A 15515-nucleotide genomic window follows, 5' to 3' on the forward strand; every position below is an offset into this window, starting at 1 on the left:
TCCCTGCACAACAGTGCTGCAGGTGAGGGGAGAGGCCAAATTACCAAATTCTGTGCCTGCCCCAGGCTCATACCTGGAATCTGCCCCCACAGACCTGCAAGGAGCCAACAGTCCCCCACGCTGCTGCCCACAGGCCAGGAGGGATTCCCTTTCCTTCCTGCCCCTGTGGGGACAGGGCTGGGTGCAGGGAGCGGGGATGGGGAACAGCTGTGTGCCTGCTGCCCCACACCCTGCCAGACACACAAGGAAAGGGCCCCCAGCCTCCCACACCTGCAGAATGCTGTGAACACACCACCAGCCAGCCCCTTGGGCACGGCTCACCTACAGCATGGAAACATGAGTGCGTGGCCAGATGCCCTCAGTGCAAAAGGAATGAAAAGGGAGTACAGCAGAGCCAGCCAATGACCGCAGAACAGGCCCCAAGCTGGGAGCCCCTGGCAGGGCTAGCACAGCACATCTGGGTCTCCATACTGCTCACCACTGAGGAGCCTCTTTTAAAGCTGACTGAGAGCTTCTGCCATTATCCGGGAAGAATGGCTGCACTTCCCTTGCTGGGTTCCTGGATGCAGCCCTGCCAGCGGCTGCCCCACCACCAGGCCCAGAGGCAGCCAGAGCTCCCCATGCACCCGAGGCAGCCAGACAGCCTGCCCCCACCAACACTAGCCCCCAGCAGCCCAAGTGCTTTAATGGGGTTCCAAGCCATCGTACAGCAAAAACATCACACCCAGCAGCAGCCCCTATACCGCCTACTCCCACCACCACTGCGCGGTCCCGTGGCACTCACTGCGCTGGGCTGGGCAACCCCAGCACAGCCTATGTCCACACCCACACTGTGGTCACAGAGATCTGGGCTGACTGCAGAAAGAGTGACTCCCCCAAGCAGCACCAGGTGTCAGATGTCTCTTGGACCCCAGAAGCAGCTGCCATGAAGGCAGTAGGTCACTCCATGGGGCAGTACATCTCATGGCACAAAGGCTCCCTGAGACAGGAAGGCAGTGGGAGGCTGCCAGTCCTCAGTCTGTGGCATGCAGACCCAGCCAGGACCTGCTCCTGCTGTAGCATCACAGCAGTCAGAGCCCAGGGGCACGGCTCTATCAGCCCACGATGATGCTGAAGCCGCAGTGGAAGCGGTTCTTCCAGTGGTTGAGGAAGGCGCCCAGGGCCAGGGTGACAGGCAGGGGTGGCAGCTTCTTCTCCAGGACACCCCCCACGCACCAGTTGCTGTCCACGAGACCTGCAAGAGGGATGAGGGACCATAAGTCTGAGAGCCAGCAGGGCTATGCCCCCACCCCAACTGCTGCCAGATGCACAGCACACACTGAACATGGGAGCTGCCATGCATCACAAGGAGTGCTGCTTGCTCCCATGTTGCTACATGCCAGCTGTGTGCCCCTGTCCAGCCTCAGACTGCACTCCCAATGTGCCCAGAGCAGGCAGGGTGCTTCTGGAGGCCTGGAGCTTCCTCATGTGCAACGTGGTAAACATGCCAGGGGAGAGAAGGGGCTAACAGTCTTCTTGAGCAGATGGGACAGGGAACGAGCCGAGAACGCCTTCCAAACCAAAGTGGAGTCATGAACAGAAGACAAGGCATAGCACCGTTGCCAGGCTCTGGGCCTAGACTCCCAGCACCAGGGGTCGGGTCTGGCCCTCAGGCAATGCCACTGCCTATGGCATGGGATGCATTGCTCAAGGAGAGGCAGACTCCTACAGCTCTAAGATGGGAGGAAGGGATGTGCAGCAAGGCTGGTACCCTCCAGAAGGCCGGTGCTCCAGGGCTCTCACCTCTGAAGATGACATTGGCTTGGGTTAAGTTGAGCTGGTAGCCGAAGGCAAAAGTGGTGTCCTGCAGCCGAGTGTTGGCTTCAAACTCCACCCCAACCTGCACCTGGAGGGGGAAGCAGGGGTGAGACATGAGGGCTGGGGACCCCAGCACCCCAGGACAGGGGCAGGCATAACTCACCTGCTCATTGGCTTTGTGGTAGTAGCTGGCATGGGCACCGCCACAGCCAATGTTCAGTGTTGCCACCCATTTGGGAGCTGCAACGAGACAGATGGAGGGGACGGGAAGCTGGCAAGGGTAGGAGGGCACAAGGCGAGAAGGGGCAGTGCCAGGGCCCCTTGACCTTTCATACTACAGAGAGCTCATGAAGGAGGTGACATGAGGGACACTGCAGGGAGGCTCTGTAGGCTCCACCTATTGGTGTCCCAAGCCCAACCCACAGCCCTGCTGCCCCAGCCCCTCCACAACCTCTGTCCCTGCAAAGCCTCCTGTTCTTAGGGTGCTTAAGTGGGGCTCCCAGAAGGGCTCTTGCAGGGCATTTGGGGTGCTGGGAGTGACCATCCCAGCTGCCTGGTGCAGTGCCCGCATACCCGTGTACTTCCCTGCCAGGGTGACAATGGCGCCCTCCTCGCCCGGGCGTCGGTGATACACCATCTCTCCTCCCAGAACCAGACGCGAGGTCACGCTCTGCAGGAAGTGCGCCACCAGGATGACTGCAGGCAGGAAATGCTGTCAGCTGCCCTGCTGTGACAGCCGGGCACTGCCCCTCTGGCACCAATGCACGTTGCCCATGGTACTACCCCAGCATGCAGCTGGGCAAAGCAAGGCACAAGCAGGGAAGGGCCCATGAACCAGCGCAGAACCCAGGAATTCTGGCTCCTAGCTCCTACCCAGCTCCAGACACTGGCCTGTGCTTCTCTCCCCATCTTGCATGGGGTTTTACAAGACAAGCAGCAGAGATCCCACAACTGCTTAGGCCCTAGCATCAGCCCCAGGGCATCCCCTGCCAAGGGATGTGCATCCAGGAGAAGCAATGGTCTCAGGAAGGAGGCAGGTCCCTTCCGCTGCCTGGGGTGACCCCTCCTCTGCCACAGGCTCCCACAGGAGTGCAGAAGCCCAGACCAGCAGGCAGCAAGTGTTTGAAACAGAAGTGAGATGGGGCCTGCAGGGGAGGGTGCCAGAGTTGGGCCCTCCTGCAGCTGCTGGGGGCTGGGAGCACAACTGGCCAGTGGGGGTGCTGGGCCTCACCTGACTCACTGATCACATCAGGGTTGCCCAGCGTCAGGGTGGCCGTGCAGTCATCCCCGCGGTATTCCCCATCAAACTGCCACGTCATAAACTTGGACTGCTGTGTCTGGAGCCAGAGACAGGGTCGGCAGGGCCCGGTGTCATACCTACCACCCCACCCCCAGCAATGGCAATGGCCCAGCCTCCACCTAGACAGCGCCCTCCTCCTAATCTGTCCCACCACCCAGCACAGCCACCTGGGCCCTGGCTTCAGCCTGGACCACAATTTTGTGACCTGCTGGTGCCATCTAGCGACCAGGAAGGGCATGGGCAGGGTCTGAGAGAGGAAACACTTGCTCTGCCCTGGGTTGAAAAGGGTGTGGGGAGGGAAAATCCCGCCTGAACCCTGAGGGAGGGGCAGGGATCTCTCCTCTGCCCGGAGGGAAGTTAAGGCACAGCCCCTACCCGCCAGCCCTGCTCAAGAGGAACCTTCTGCTCCAGGTCTCCCCTCTGGTGCCTGCCTCAGCCTTCCAACACAGAGGATGAAAAGCCACCGTGGGTGGGTGTGGGGATGAGTAGGGCAGGCCTTGGCAGCACATAAGCTGCAGTAATGCCTGGGGCTTCATCTAGGGCATCAGCACTTCCCATGAACTAGTGCAGCCGACCCTTCCCCTGGGGCCAGGTCTCACCTGGAAGATGGCCTTGGTCCGGATGCGCTCCGTCAGCAGGTGCAGCACCTGCGCATGGAGGCTTCCACAGTTGTCGATGTCGCCGACGAGTGTGGGGAAGACCTGGGGGCCAGGGCACGGTGCTGGGAGAAGCCGAGAGGGTAGGGGGCCAAGCTCCCCTGGGGAGCAGCTCCAGCTGGACCCAGGACAGGACCAGCATGGCTGCCCACCTCTTCACCCTTAACTTGCTCTCTGCAGGCACCACGAGGAGTGCAGGGGCTACCACAGCCTGGCCAGGGCATCAAACCTGGGAGAGCCCAGCAAGGACAGGCACAAAGCCTCCCCAGCCAGGCCGCCCTGGGGTAATGAGGTTACACGGCCCCAGCCCAGCTCCAACTGCTGCAGCCTCTTCCCCTCCCCACTCCCACAGGAGCACTCCCACCTTCCACCCCCTGTACATAAGAACATCTGAACTGCCATTTACTGGGTCAGACCATAGGTCTGTCTTGACCACAATCCTGTCTCACAGCAGCAGACAGCTGATGCTGAAAGGGAGAGAGAACAGGATCTGACCAGGGTTTTCTTCCACTGCTCCTCTTGCAGTCTCCAGGCTTTAAAGTCTGGGAAGGTCTGATTCAGAGGCCGTGCCCCTCACTCCTGTGTTCAATAGCTGTGTTCAATAGCTACTGATGTCCCTTTCCTCCAAGAATGTATCCCGACCTTTTTTGAATTTGGTTAAACACTCAGCGTCCAACACCTCTGGCGGCCACGAGTTCCACACTTTAATCCCATGCTGTGTAATCACATGCTCCCTATCCCCCACTATACAGAAAGGCAACCAAAATGACCAGGGACCTGGAGCAGCTGTCATACCAGAAGGGACTAAAATGGCTTTTAGCACCCTTTTAACTAATATGAGTAAGACTCTTTCATTTGGAAAGGAGAAGGCTGAGGGGGGATACAACAGAGAATTATAACATTATGAAGGGTGTGCACCAAGTGACCAGGGAACGGTTGTTCACCAAGTCCTGGAATACTAGAACTAAGGGGCACCTGCTGAAATCTGTAGGTGACAGGTTTAAAAACTAACAGAAGAAAGTCTTTTTTGTTTAGGCAACATTGTCATTAACTCATGGAATTCATTGCCACAGGAGGTGCTGGAGGCAGGGAGCGTGGCCAGGGTCAGAAAGGGACTGATACCTTCACGGATGGTATCTATTCATGGCTATTAAACAGAATGATTGGAGATGTTTCCTTTGGCATCTCTGAACCTATTAAACTGGATGCCAGGAAGGACATTCAGTCAGAGATAGATCACTCTAGAGAGATCTGGTTCAATGCTCTCTCTCCATAGCATTGATTTCTGCCACTATTGGAGACGAAGCACTGGGCTAGATGGCCCTGACCCAGTCTGGCACTTATGTTCTTATGTTCCAAGTGTATTTGCACACACTTAGGGCAAATGAACCTGAAAGCACAGCTTTGGCCTGGCACAAACCGACAGGTCAGGACCCACCCCAGCTGCACCAACCCAGCACAGAGCCCCCTCCAGCCCTGGCAGCCAAAGGGAATACCGAGAGGAGGGGCATGCTCCTCTCACCCCTTACCCTCACCCCAGGAACCCTCAGCACACCCACAGGCAGAGGCCCTGGCCAACAGTGCCAGGCACTAGGGCTGCGCGAAGCTTCGGATGCCGATTCGATTCGGAGAAGATTTGGCTTGATTCGGCGGCTGAGTCTCCGAATCGAATCAGGAGACCAATAAAAAGGTCCAAATCGATTTGAAGTTCTCTGAACCAATCTGGAAAAGATTTGGAGATTCAGGCAGTCTCTGCTTGCCGCCGCAGGAAGCTGGACCCAGACTCCATGCCGGTAAGTGGGGGGCGGGGGAGGCTGGAGAAGCGGGGAGGGGACCATGGGGGACCCCCACCAGGCTCCATCCCTTGCCTGCTCCCTAGCTCCGCTCAACCCCCGCCTGCTCTCCCAGCCTTGTCAGTGGCTGCCTCACCCAGCCCCAGCTGTTAAAAAAAGCCTGGCATTCACCAGCTGCTGGAGCAGCGGTCAGAGCTTTTGGTGGATCATAGCAGAGCCCCCAACACATCACAGGGCAGTGGGGCGCAGCAAAGATCACCCCCCTCCCCCACTTGGCAGGAACCAGTGAGTACAAGGCTTTTTTTTAAAAAAAAAAAAGACAGCCAGGAGCTGGGCAGGGCAGGGCAGGGCAGGGCAGCCATGGGGGCCGTCGTGGCAGAGCCCCTCCATGCAGCACGGGGCAGCAGGGATTGCCCCTCTCCCACCGCCTGGCAGCAGCTGGTGAATGCTGGGCTTTTTTTTTTTTTTCTTTTCTCAAAAGAGCCAGGAGGCTGGGGTCAGACGGGGCAGCCATGGGCAGGGCCAGGGGAGCAGGCAGAGGACGGGGCCCGTTTAATTCAGAGATTCTGCAGCGACCGAATCTCTGAATCAGATTCAGCGGAATCGATTTGGGACAGCGATTCGAATCACCAAATCAGATTGCTGTCCCAGGAATCAGCCTAATCCGAAGTGAATACTAGCCACTTCGCACAGGCCTACCAGGCACGGACCACCAGTGCCACTGCAGGAGCCTGGGGTTTAGCTGGGGGTGTCCTGCTGCTGGGGCTCCAAGCCCAGGGGGGGCGTGGGGCTGGCTGCCAGGCTTCCCCAAGGGAACAGGGGCTCTCCAGGGGGCGGCGGGAAGGCCGTCACAGCACAGGCGCTCCCACAACACAGGCAACACAAGTGTCTGTCAGCAGGACGCCTCTCGCTGCCAGGGGCACGGACTGGGTTTCATCTGAATGACCGCGGTGCTCAGGGCCGATGCCGGGGGCGGGGAAGGGGCGGCCTGCAACCAGCAGCAGCGCTGGGCACCAACCCGCAGAGCTGCCGAATCCTGGGGTCCCAGAGCAGTGAGACTGGAAGAAGGAGCTCCAGCCGTCACGTCGAGTCCGGCCCCCACCCGAGGCAAGACCAGCCCTGTCCGAACCACCCCCTGCCGCCCATCACCCAAACCGTCCACCCTGCTGCAGCACAGCCTGGCCTCCACAACCTGCCTCGGGCAACGCCCGCGTCCCGCGCCCACAAGCGAGTCCTGCCCTCCCACCGCGCGCGGGTGCTCACCTCGGTGGTGCTGAGCTGCTGGTCCCCCACGTAGGTGGTGTTGAAGCGGTAGCTGGAAGGGCCGAGCGTGCTCATGTGCACGGCGTGGCTGACCTGGGGGGCGCGGGGAGTCAGGCTGCGCCGCCGGGGGGGCGGGCAGGGCAGAGGGGCAGCCCCGCTCCCTCGGCCCCCCGCCCCCCCGCGCACCTGGAAGTGGCTGCTCAGGGCCTTGTTGACGACCAGCTTCACCCCCTCGGTCTGCGGCGGGAAGACCTCTGCAAGCACAGCGGGGCGGGGGAGGTCAGCGCGGCCGGGGCGGCGTGGGGGGGTCAGGCTTCCCCGGCCCGGCCCGGCCCGGCCCGGCCCGGCGCACCCTTGCAGCGCCGGTGCAGCTCGTCGAAGCTGCCCGGGTTGGCGAGCGGCTCCCCACGGCGCAGAGCCCGGCCCCGCGGCGGCAGCACGTTGCCCATCGCCGCCGACCCCGACCCCAGCAGCGCTATGGCAACGCGCGGGCCGGGGCGGCGGCCGCTGCAGCCATGGGCGCGGCCATCTTGAGCCCGGGCAGCGCCCGCGCCGGAAGTGACGTCACAGCGGCCGCACCGCCATGTTGGGAAAGGGCAGAGCTGGACGGGGCTTCGCTGTCTCTACGTGTCCGAGCCGCTGCAGGGCGGGGGTCGGCGATAAGCGCTGCCCTTTGCCGCCCCTCCGCCCGCCGGCTCGCCCTGGAGCCGGACATGTCCGGCCTGGGGCAGAGTCCAGCAGCCCTAGGCCTGCCACAGCCCCTCTGGGGTGAGGACGAGGCCAAGCAGGGCTGCGAGGGGTCACTCCCGCCAGCCCCAGCTCCGCCTGCCCGGCCTTCGCGCCCCCAGCACCGGGCACGGTTGGCAGTGTCCTGCGTACAGCCCGCGCCCTGCGCCCGGCTCTGCTCCCCAAACCTCAGGAAGGAGCGCGAGGACCCACGAAGTGATTTGGGGATGAGGTCGGGCTCTGTCCCCTGAAGCGCCCCGTCATGCCGGCTCCGGGGAGGGGAAGCACGGTGGACGCGCGGCCCGAGATGGGCCTGGCCGAGCCCCCGTCTCCCGCGCCAGCCGCCCTGCGCTCCCCTGTACGGAGCCCAAGGTGTCCAGCCGGTGCCCCAGAGAGGTGCCAGCCCTGCTGCCAGCACCCCTTCTCTCCCCCTCCCAGTGTTTTGCTGTCAGTCGCCCGGGACCGTAAAGCAAGTGGTGTCTGTGGCGATTTCCCCTTAGAAAGTGCCTGGTCCTGTGCTGCCCTGTCCTTCCCTGGGTTGGAGCGCGGCAAAGCAGGCGCCGCCACCCCAGGAGCCCTGGCGCGCGCACAGTGGCTGCTCGCCATCTCCTCTGCCAGGCAGCAGGAGCTCTGGGTTTCTCAGGCGCTGCCAGCACCCTGGGGACATCTCGGGGCTCTCCTGTCGTTCCTTCAACACCCCTTTAGCTAATGACAGGCTAAAGTAGCTGTAAGCCCCTTCCTTCCCGAGCCCTGCCCCAGCCCCATGCCCCGTCTGGACAGGTGCCTGGGGTAGCCTAGACTTGTCTGTGCCTGAGGGGCCGGTCTCAGCCCACTCTGGAAACAGCGTGCCCTGCAGTAGCCCTAGCTCACCTGACCTGTGCCTCCTGACCCCTCACCATGGCACCCGCTGCCCCAGTACGACCCTTGCCCCGGCCTGTTTACCTGGGATTTGAGCAGCTCGGCATCAGCACATTCCCTTCCCTGGGGAGGCAGCAAGGCCAGAGGGCAGGGACCAATGAGTAGATCCAGGGCTGAGCAGGGATATAAACCCTGCGTCCCCCAGGCTGGGGCATGCTGCTGCCCTGACCCTGTTCAGCTGAGCCCTCAGGTGAGCTTGGGGCAGGCCTGCGCTTGCAGAGTGGGGGGATGGGGGTGGCTTGGGGCCCTGCCTCCAGGAGATGCAGCGCTTGGGGTTTCCCCCCAGTGGGTGCAGAACCTGCTGCCTCCTTGTGCTGGGGAGCTTGGCAGAGCCCCTGCTCCTTGCACTCTGCCGTCCCCCCTAAACCACCCCAACGTGACCAGGGACAGCATAGAACCAGCCCGGGGTTGCAGGGACCTGGCTGTTGCCTGGGGGACACTTAGGGCACGTCTGCCTTCCAGGGGCACCAGGTGCCTTTGCTTCCCTGGCAGGGTTGAGCCCCACTGTCCGCAGCAGGGACAGGAGGAGGTACGTGGCCCCTGTGCCCCTGGCGGGGAATGAACCCCGCTTCCTCCTGCACACTGCCACCGAGCCCAGGGCTCCTCAGCAAGCCCTTGCTTGATTGGAGCCGGGGTGGCCCCCCAAGGGTCCCCCTCAGCTCTCAGTCACAGGCCTCTTCCCTGAAGGTCCCGGAGTGCAGAGCTTGCCAGAATGAAGGTGCTTGCTATGGCCATGCTGCTGCTTTGCTTGAGCCACCTGGAAGGTAAGAACCTGCCTGGGAGAAGCGTCCTCCTCTCCCTCCCCCTCAGCAGGGGCTGCCCCTGGCCCCAGGGCCTGACCTCACCTAGGCAGATCCCTGCACCCCAGCCCACAGCTCCCCCATGCCTCTTGGAGCCTGCCAGGAGCTGACACACTTTGCCAAGCAATCCTGCATCTGTGGAGGGAGGAGTTTAGTAGGAAGAGCAAAAAGCAGATCAGGACTCCTGGGTCCCCACCAAGCTCTGGGAGGGGCTTTGGCTTAGCAAAGTGGGACAGGAGCTGGAGCAGTCCTGGCACTGCATCCCAGGGGTGGCAGAGTCGGCTGGAGCCCCCCAGCCCCAGCACTTGCGTGAGGCAGGGCCCATGCATCTTGTGCTGTCCAGGTGCTGTGGTGAGGCGGGAAGCGGAGGCTCCAGCTCCCAACTTGCTGGAGCTCTACACCCACTACATCCAGAGGCTCTCGGACGTCCTGACCAAGGAGCTGCCAGAGAAGATGAAAGCTGAAGAGATCAAGACCCAAGCCAAGTACAAGCCGCAAGGCAGAATGGGAGTGGGCAGGGATGTCTGTGGGGGCCTGAGGAAGGGCAGAGAGGCTGGGCAGAGCCTGCAGGGCTGGGGTCGGGGAGGGGGGCACGCTCACCATGGAGGAGCCCTGAGGCTGAAAGCCGGGCACGTGATGGCACAGGACTGGGCACCAGTGCAAGAACGCACTAGCACCAGCTGCCCCAGGGCCTGGAACTGCCCTCATGCCAGAAGCCAGGCAGGGCAGGGGCAGTGGAAAGGGCCAAGCACCTGGAGCAGAGCTCCCCAGACTGCAGCTGGGGGCCTGCCCAGGCCCTGTTGGCCAAAGGCAGTGAGCTCCAAAGCAGACGTGTCCCCTTGCACTGCCTCAGGGGGCCCCAAACCTGGGGACAGGGAGGGAGCCCAGCCCAGTCCTGTGTCCCAGGCCCTCAGGAGCTTGATGTCTTTCCCCCAGGGTTTATCTGGAGCAGGCGAATGAGCAGTTTGCCCCCATTGCCAAGCAGCTGCACAACAACCTGGTGGAGCTCTTCACCCAGCTAGTGGAAACCGGCAAGAAGGCCGCAGAGCAGTGAGCGAGACCCCCAAGCAGCATCTCCTGGGCTCCTGTGGAGGAGAGGGGCTGGGCTAGCGCTGTACTGGGGCTGCCGTCCCAGGAACAATAAATCTGGAGATGCCTCTCGCAGTGCCTCATTGCAGCTGGGGGTGGGGGGTGCCTGTGCCCTGGGGAGGTGTATGCAGAGGGGGATGGAGCTCTGCAGCCCGGCAGGCCCTGGGCTTGGGGCCAGTTCGCTGGGCTGTCGGTGGCCCTTGCTGGGAGCGCTGGCCCTGCTCCATGGGAGCGCCATGGGTGTGGTGGAGGCAAAGCAGATCTCCCAGAGCTCAGCACCAGTGAGCGCCACCACTTCTCTGCCTCTGGGGAGCCCAGCTGGGCCCATCCCTGGGGAGCGCAGCGTGAATCCCACCCACCCACCTGCCCTGGAGCGTGACATAGGACCCCTGCGCTGGGCACCCAGACCCCCCCACGTGAGCCCTGGGCGTCTCCCGCTGCCCCTCCCACCAAGAGCACGACACAACCCCTGCCCCTTGGGCACCCCCGGTGACCCCCAGGCCCATGTGGGGGAGGAGCGCTGCCCCCGTGCCTACCCTGTGCTGAGGGGCTGGACCACGGGCCAGCCCAGCCCCCCTGGGACCACTGAACTGGGGCGGCTCCGCACCTCCTGCGAGTGCCCTCGGGCCGAGCCCATTGCCGAGGCTGGCAGAGCGAGGTGGGGTCCCTGCTCCGATCGCACCTACGGCAGCGTCCACACTGATGGGCACAGGGCTGGGGAAGGGCCCAGAGCTGCGGCCAGGAGCTGAGGGCAGAAACCTGGCCTGGCCACTCTTGCCCGCAGAGGGCCCACGTCGTTGGGGCAGACGAGCATGCGGTGGGCCAGGGGTGGCTCGTCCTCGCCCTGCTGAGCCTAGGGCCCAAGGACACACAGACGGGCTGATGCTATTTGCAGCCAGAGGCCCGCCCCATCGTGGCCCTGAACAAAGATGGCAGCTTTGGCTTCACGGCGCGAACGCTACTTCCTCCCCCCCCAGCGCTCTTGCCCTCAATAAACATGGCGGCTTGGCTTCCACCCGAGCCCGTTTGGTTGTTGGGCTTGACGCCACTTCCGGCCTCCGCCATCCCTCGTCCAAGATGGCGGACGAGGCGACCCGGCGGGTGGTGGCTGAGCTGCCGCTGCTCAAGACGAACGCGGGGCCGCGGGACAAGGAGCTGTGGGTGCCGCGGCTGAAGGAGGAGTACCAGGCGCTCATCAAGGTGGGGCCCGCCCGCTTCCGGGGGGCGCGGGGCAGTGGCGGGGTGTGTGCCCTCACGAAAGGCGCCGGGCGGAAACCACTTCCGGTGAGCGTGGGGTGGGCTCTTACGGTGCAGAGCAGTGACCCCCCCGCCCCTCCCGCCCCCAGTACGTGGAGAACAACAAGAGCGCGGACAACGACTGGTTCCGGCTGGAGTCCAACAAGGAGGGCACCAGGTAGGGGACCCGCTGGCCGCAGGGCCCTGGCTCCGCGCCCGGCCCTCGCTGGGCTGCCAGGGCCGCGGGGTGGGTGTTGCAGGCCGTGCCCAGGCCCCTGGTGCCTGGTGGGCTGGAGGGAGTGTCCTGCCCTCTCCTCCGCTCTTTTGCAGGTGGTTCGGGAAGTGCTGGTACGTCCACGACTTGCTCAAGTACGAGTTTGCCGTTGAATTTGACGTGAGTCCCCGTGCCGGCCCCGTCGGGGGAGCGGGTCCCCCGTCCCCTCCGCGTGGCACCGGGGGTGGGTCTCTGCTCGGGTCCCCGTTACCCCGAGAGGTTCTGGCTCCGCTCCCGGCACGGGCAACCCCCTGGGACCGGGGGTGAGAGGCTGAAGAGGGGGATGTGCTGCCAGCCAGGAGCCAGCAGGGAGTCTGGGAAGGAAGTGCCAGCTAGGAGCCGCCTGGAGAGGGGGCCAGGGTGCAGGTGAGGCCAGCAAGCATCACGGGCCACCAAAGGCTCCAGCTTGATGGCAACAGATCCGCCCTTCCTGCTAGCCCCACCAAAGCTCCCCTCTCTGGGCAAGCAACCCTGACCCGAGGACGTTAGCTGGTAGGAGAGCAGGGCAAAGGGTGCAGGAGAGGGGGAAGCAGCTGCTGGGTGCTCTTGGCATCTCCCTGTGCTCATGTACAGGCTTAGGGCAGGGCCCTGGGTGTGGGGGTCACTGATGGCGTCTGTCTCTGTGCAGATTCCTGTCACGTATCCATCTACTGCCCCTGAAATCGCCATTCCAGAGCTGGATGGGAAGACGGCCAAGATGTACAGGTCAGGCACCCCTCTCATTTTTTTTTTTCCCCCTCAACCCACCTTGGCCTGAGCTCCTGGGGTCAGGCCTGTCTTTACATCCTCCTTCCACCCATCGATCTATACAGGCTGACAGGAGAGGGGGAGGGTCACTTCATCTGCTAGCAAAATGCAGCCGGGCCTGAGGTGAAGCACGGTAGCTGTGGATCCGAACGCAGCAAAGCTGATGCACAGTTCAGGCTGGGAAGCCAAAGCGATGCCCTGGCTGAGGGAGGCCACGCAGGGTCCTAGGGAGGCAGAAGGTGATTTCCTCACACTAGGCAGAGGCTGAGATTACAGGGGGGCAGGGCCCTAATGGCAGCTCCTCAGCATGTCCCACAGCCCCTGTGTCAGACCTGGAGCTGTGCAGCACCACTGCAGGTTCCCCATCCTGCTGGGAGGGGTCTGCCCCATGCTGTGTGCTGAGGGCTGGCTGCTCCCTCACGCTTCTGTCTTGTCTCCTGCAGGGGAGGTAAGATCTGCCTAACTGACCACTTCAAGCCCTTGTGGGCCAGGAACGTGCCCAAGTTTGGGCTGGCTCATCTCATGGCCCTGGGGGTGAGTTGCTGTTGCCAGGGCAGGGGTGGGAGGGAGAGGGGACTCCATGTGAGTTGTGTTCACACCTTTTGTGCTCTCTGCTTTGCAGCTGGGCCCATGGCTGGCAGTGGAAATCCCAGACCTGATTGCCAAGGGACTAATTGAGCACAAGGAGAAGTGACCAACCTTCAGCCCTCGCAGGCACCAGCCCAGCATGGGCACAGGCAGCTCCACACCCCACGGAGTTGAGACACCTGCTGCACTGGGACACCTGGCTCCTGCTCTGGATCCTCTGTGTGATCTGTGCCCTGTGTAGGGGTGGAAGCTGCCCGCAGCTCACCCACAGCCCCAATAAAACAGTAACTGCAGCACCAACTTGCCTGGCGCCTGCCTTGCCCGGGGGCTCAGGTTGGGGCAGAGGCTGTGCTGTGAGGCTGCCTCTTGACACGCTTGCCCAGGTCTGCCTTGGCAGGATGAGGGCTGCTTAGCTGTGCTGTGGGGATCCTATTGGGGGCTCTGTGGTCTGCCTGCCTGAGCACATCTTGAGTCTGCTCTCTCGGTCCTCATTGCAGGGCTTCTGGATGCCTGGCCTCGGCGTATCCCTTAGCTCTGCTTCCTGGCCCAGACTCCCCAGAAAGAGCAGCTGTCCTGCAGTGAGGGACAGCTGGCAGGATCTGGAGCTGGGATGCTCCTCTGTGGGGGTCCTGTTGACCCTTTTCTCCTCCTGGTGTGGGTCAGTCTTCTTGCTGGGGCCCCAACTGGACAGGCACTGACAACTCTGACACTGCTGTGTCCTCACTGTGCCCCTTAGTGCTGGCAGCCCCTCCCCCAGTCCCTTTGGTTCCTGTAGGGCCATATATGGCCACTGCTCTCCCTGGTGTCCCCACCTGCAGGGCCACGCACAGCCACGGGCAACAAAGAGGCCCTAGGTGGGCCTGGGGAGGAGGTCTCTGAGCCATGTTTCAGCTCAGACCCTGAGCTGACATCCCATGTCTGTAGCCTCCCCAGTGGCCAGGCCCCATCTCTGCACCTCATACTGCTTGGTGGTGTGAGGTACCTGCCTTCTAGGCTCAGTCCTCTCTGGTTCAGCCCAGGTGCTGGCTGGGTGGGTGTGTCACCTTAGCTTTCCATTGCTTGCCCCCCGCACACCCTTGTGACCTGTGGGGAGCAGATGCTTTCTGCCTCCCACAGTCTTGTTGCTTTTGCTGCCAAAGTGCTGTGTCCTACAGCCCCGGCCTGTGTCTTCTTGCCCCTCCTCCTGTAGTCCTGCCCTGCTGCAGGGAGGGAGCCTTCCCTGCAGTTCCCACTGACCAGAGCAGTGCCCACTGCCCCTCTGCCCAGGCCTTTCTCCCACCGCCCCTGCTGTTGTCTGTTGCTGTTGTCTGGCCTATTAAGGCCTGGAGGTTTTATTGAGGGGATACTGCCACTTGCTGCTGAGTGGGAGGCCTGTTCCCCTGCTTTCCCAGGACCCAGCAGCCTTGAGCATGGGGGTGACCCTCAGTGCTTTGTTCTTTCTGACAGACTCTCACCTGCTGGACCTAGAGCTCCTTGGTGCGGTGCTGGCCTGGGTTGTATGTTGGTTAGTCTGCCTCAGTCCTGCCCAGCTCTCACTCATGTGCTGTGGGGCTGATCGATGGTTCCTGCAGCATCTAGCACACATGGCTGCTCCTGGACCCAGCTCCCTCACCCCAGGCAAAGGGCACAACTAGACCCAGCAGGGCCTCATGCAGCTTCATGTTCGCCAAGTGGCCAGTAGACCAAGCCCCAGGGCAAGGCCACCAACCCCTCAGTTCTCAGGGGGGCTTTGTCAGGCAGCAGCTACCTCTGCACAGTGGCCTCCAGATCTGCCAAGGGGCTGAGGACAGGCTACGCTCAGCTCTTCGCGTTGGGGCCTGGGCCTGGCTGAGGGGGAGCTTGGAGAGCATCATGCCTGCAGCAAGTCCCTGGGGCCCAGGCTAGACCCCTGGGGCCCAGGCTAGACTCCTGGTGCATCGCTGGGGGTGGCTTCCCACCTCTGCTGGGGTCAGCCAGGTGTCCACAGGGCTCCTGCGGGGACAGCTCCCCCACTCCAGCGGTGCTGGCAGGGTCCTTGCAGAGCAGACGTGCCCACGGGTGAAGGTGTGGGAGCTGCTGTGGGATATGAAGGGAGCCTGATGGCTAGCCAGGACCCCCTGGCCGGACACAGGCTGGGGACGCAGCGGGAACCAGCAGCCTCTAGCTGCACTGGTCCTGGCAGGGGTTCAGCAAGCAGATCTCCCCTCCGTTGTATGCCCGCCCGCAGTGGAAGCTGGACCCTTTCCTTGAAGGTGCGGAGGAGCAGCCGCGGCGCGAAGCAGCGCGAACGCAACAGGCGCGAGACGCTGCAAGAGCGTGCGGCCGGGCGCGTTGTGCCCGCGGGTCTCA

General features: G+C 62.8%; 3 protein-coding genes across 4 annotated transcripts; 2 read left to right on the plus strand and 1 right to left on the minus strand.

Annotated features, from left to right (window-relative positions):
* Nucleotides 1-667: 667 nt before the first annotated feature.
* On the minus strand, nt 668-7350 carry TOMM40L (translocase of outer mitochondrial membrane 40 like). 2 transcript variants are annotated; one of them, XM_019479150.2, is made up of 9 exons: nt 7162-7348; nt 6996-7063; nt 6810-6902; nt 3697-3798; nt 3029-3134; nt 2371-2493; nt 1961-2037; nt 1783-1885; nt 668-1234 (listed from the first exon to the last, which is right to left on the minus strand). In XM_019479150.2, exons 1-9 carry the CDS (start codon nt 7256-7258, stop codon nt 1095-1097), a joined length of 909 nt encoding a protein of 302 aa, XP_019334695.2. In that variant the 5' UTR covers nt 7259-7348; the 3' UTR covers nt 668-1094. The 2 variants fall into 2 exon arrangements, with proteins under 2 accessions (XP_019334695.2, XP_059574783.1); XM_059718800.1 differs by lacking the exon at nt 2371-2493 and having other exon boundaries at nt 7162-7350.
* Nucleotides 7351-8539: 1189 nt separating this feature from the next.
* On the plus strand, nt 8540-10414 carry LOC102573760 (apolipoprotein A-II). The gene is made up of 4 exons (XM_059718802.1): nt 8540-8643; nt 9141-9217; nt 9597-9738; nt 10190-10414. Exons 2-4 carry the CDS (start codon nt 9166-9168, stop codon nt 10305-10307), a joined length of 312 nt encoding a protein of 103 aa, XP_059574785.1. The 5' UTR covers nt 8540-8643; nt 9141-9165; the 3' UTR covers nt 10308-10414.
* A 975-nt stretch (nt 10415-11389) lies between these two features.
* Nucleotides 11390-13487, plus strand: UFC1 (ubiquitin-fold modifier conjugating enzyme 1). The gene is made up of 6 exons (XM_006274462.4): nt 11390-11542; nt 11689-11756; nt 11909-11972; nt 12481-12557; nt 13043-13133; nt 13222-13487. The coding sequence occupies exons 1-6, from the start codon at nt 11420-11422 to the stop codon at nt 13291-13293; spliced, it is 495 nt and encodes a 164-aa protein (XP_006274524.1). The 5' UTR covers nt 11390-11419; the 3' UTR covers nt 13294-13487.
* Nucleotides 13488-15515: the final 2028 nt, after the last annotated feature.

This window comes from Alligator mississippiensis, chromosome 15 (genome assembly GCF_030867095.1).
Source record: "Alligator mississippiensis isolate rAllMis1 chromosome 15, rAllMis1, whole genome shotgun sequence".
NCBI classification, from domain to species: Eukaryota; Metazoa; Chordata; order Crocodylia; family Alligatoridae; genus Alligator; species Alligator mississippiensis.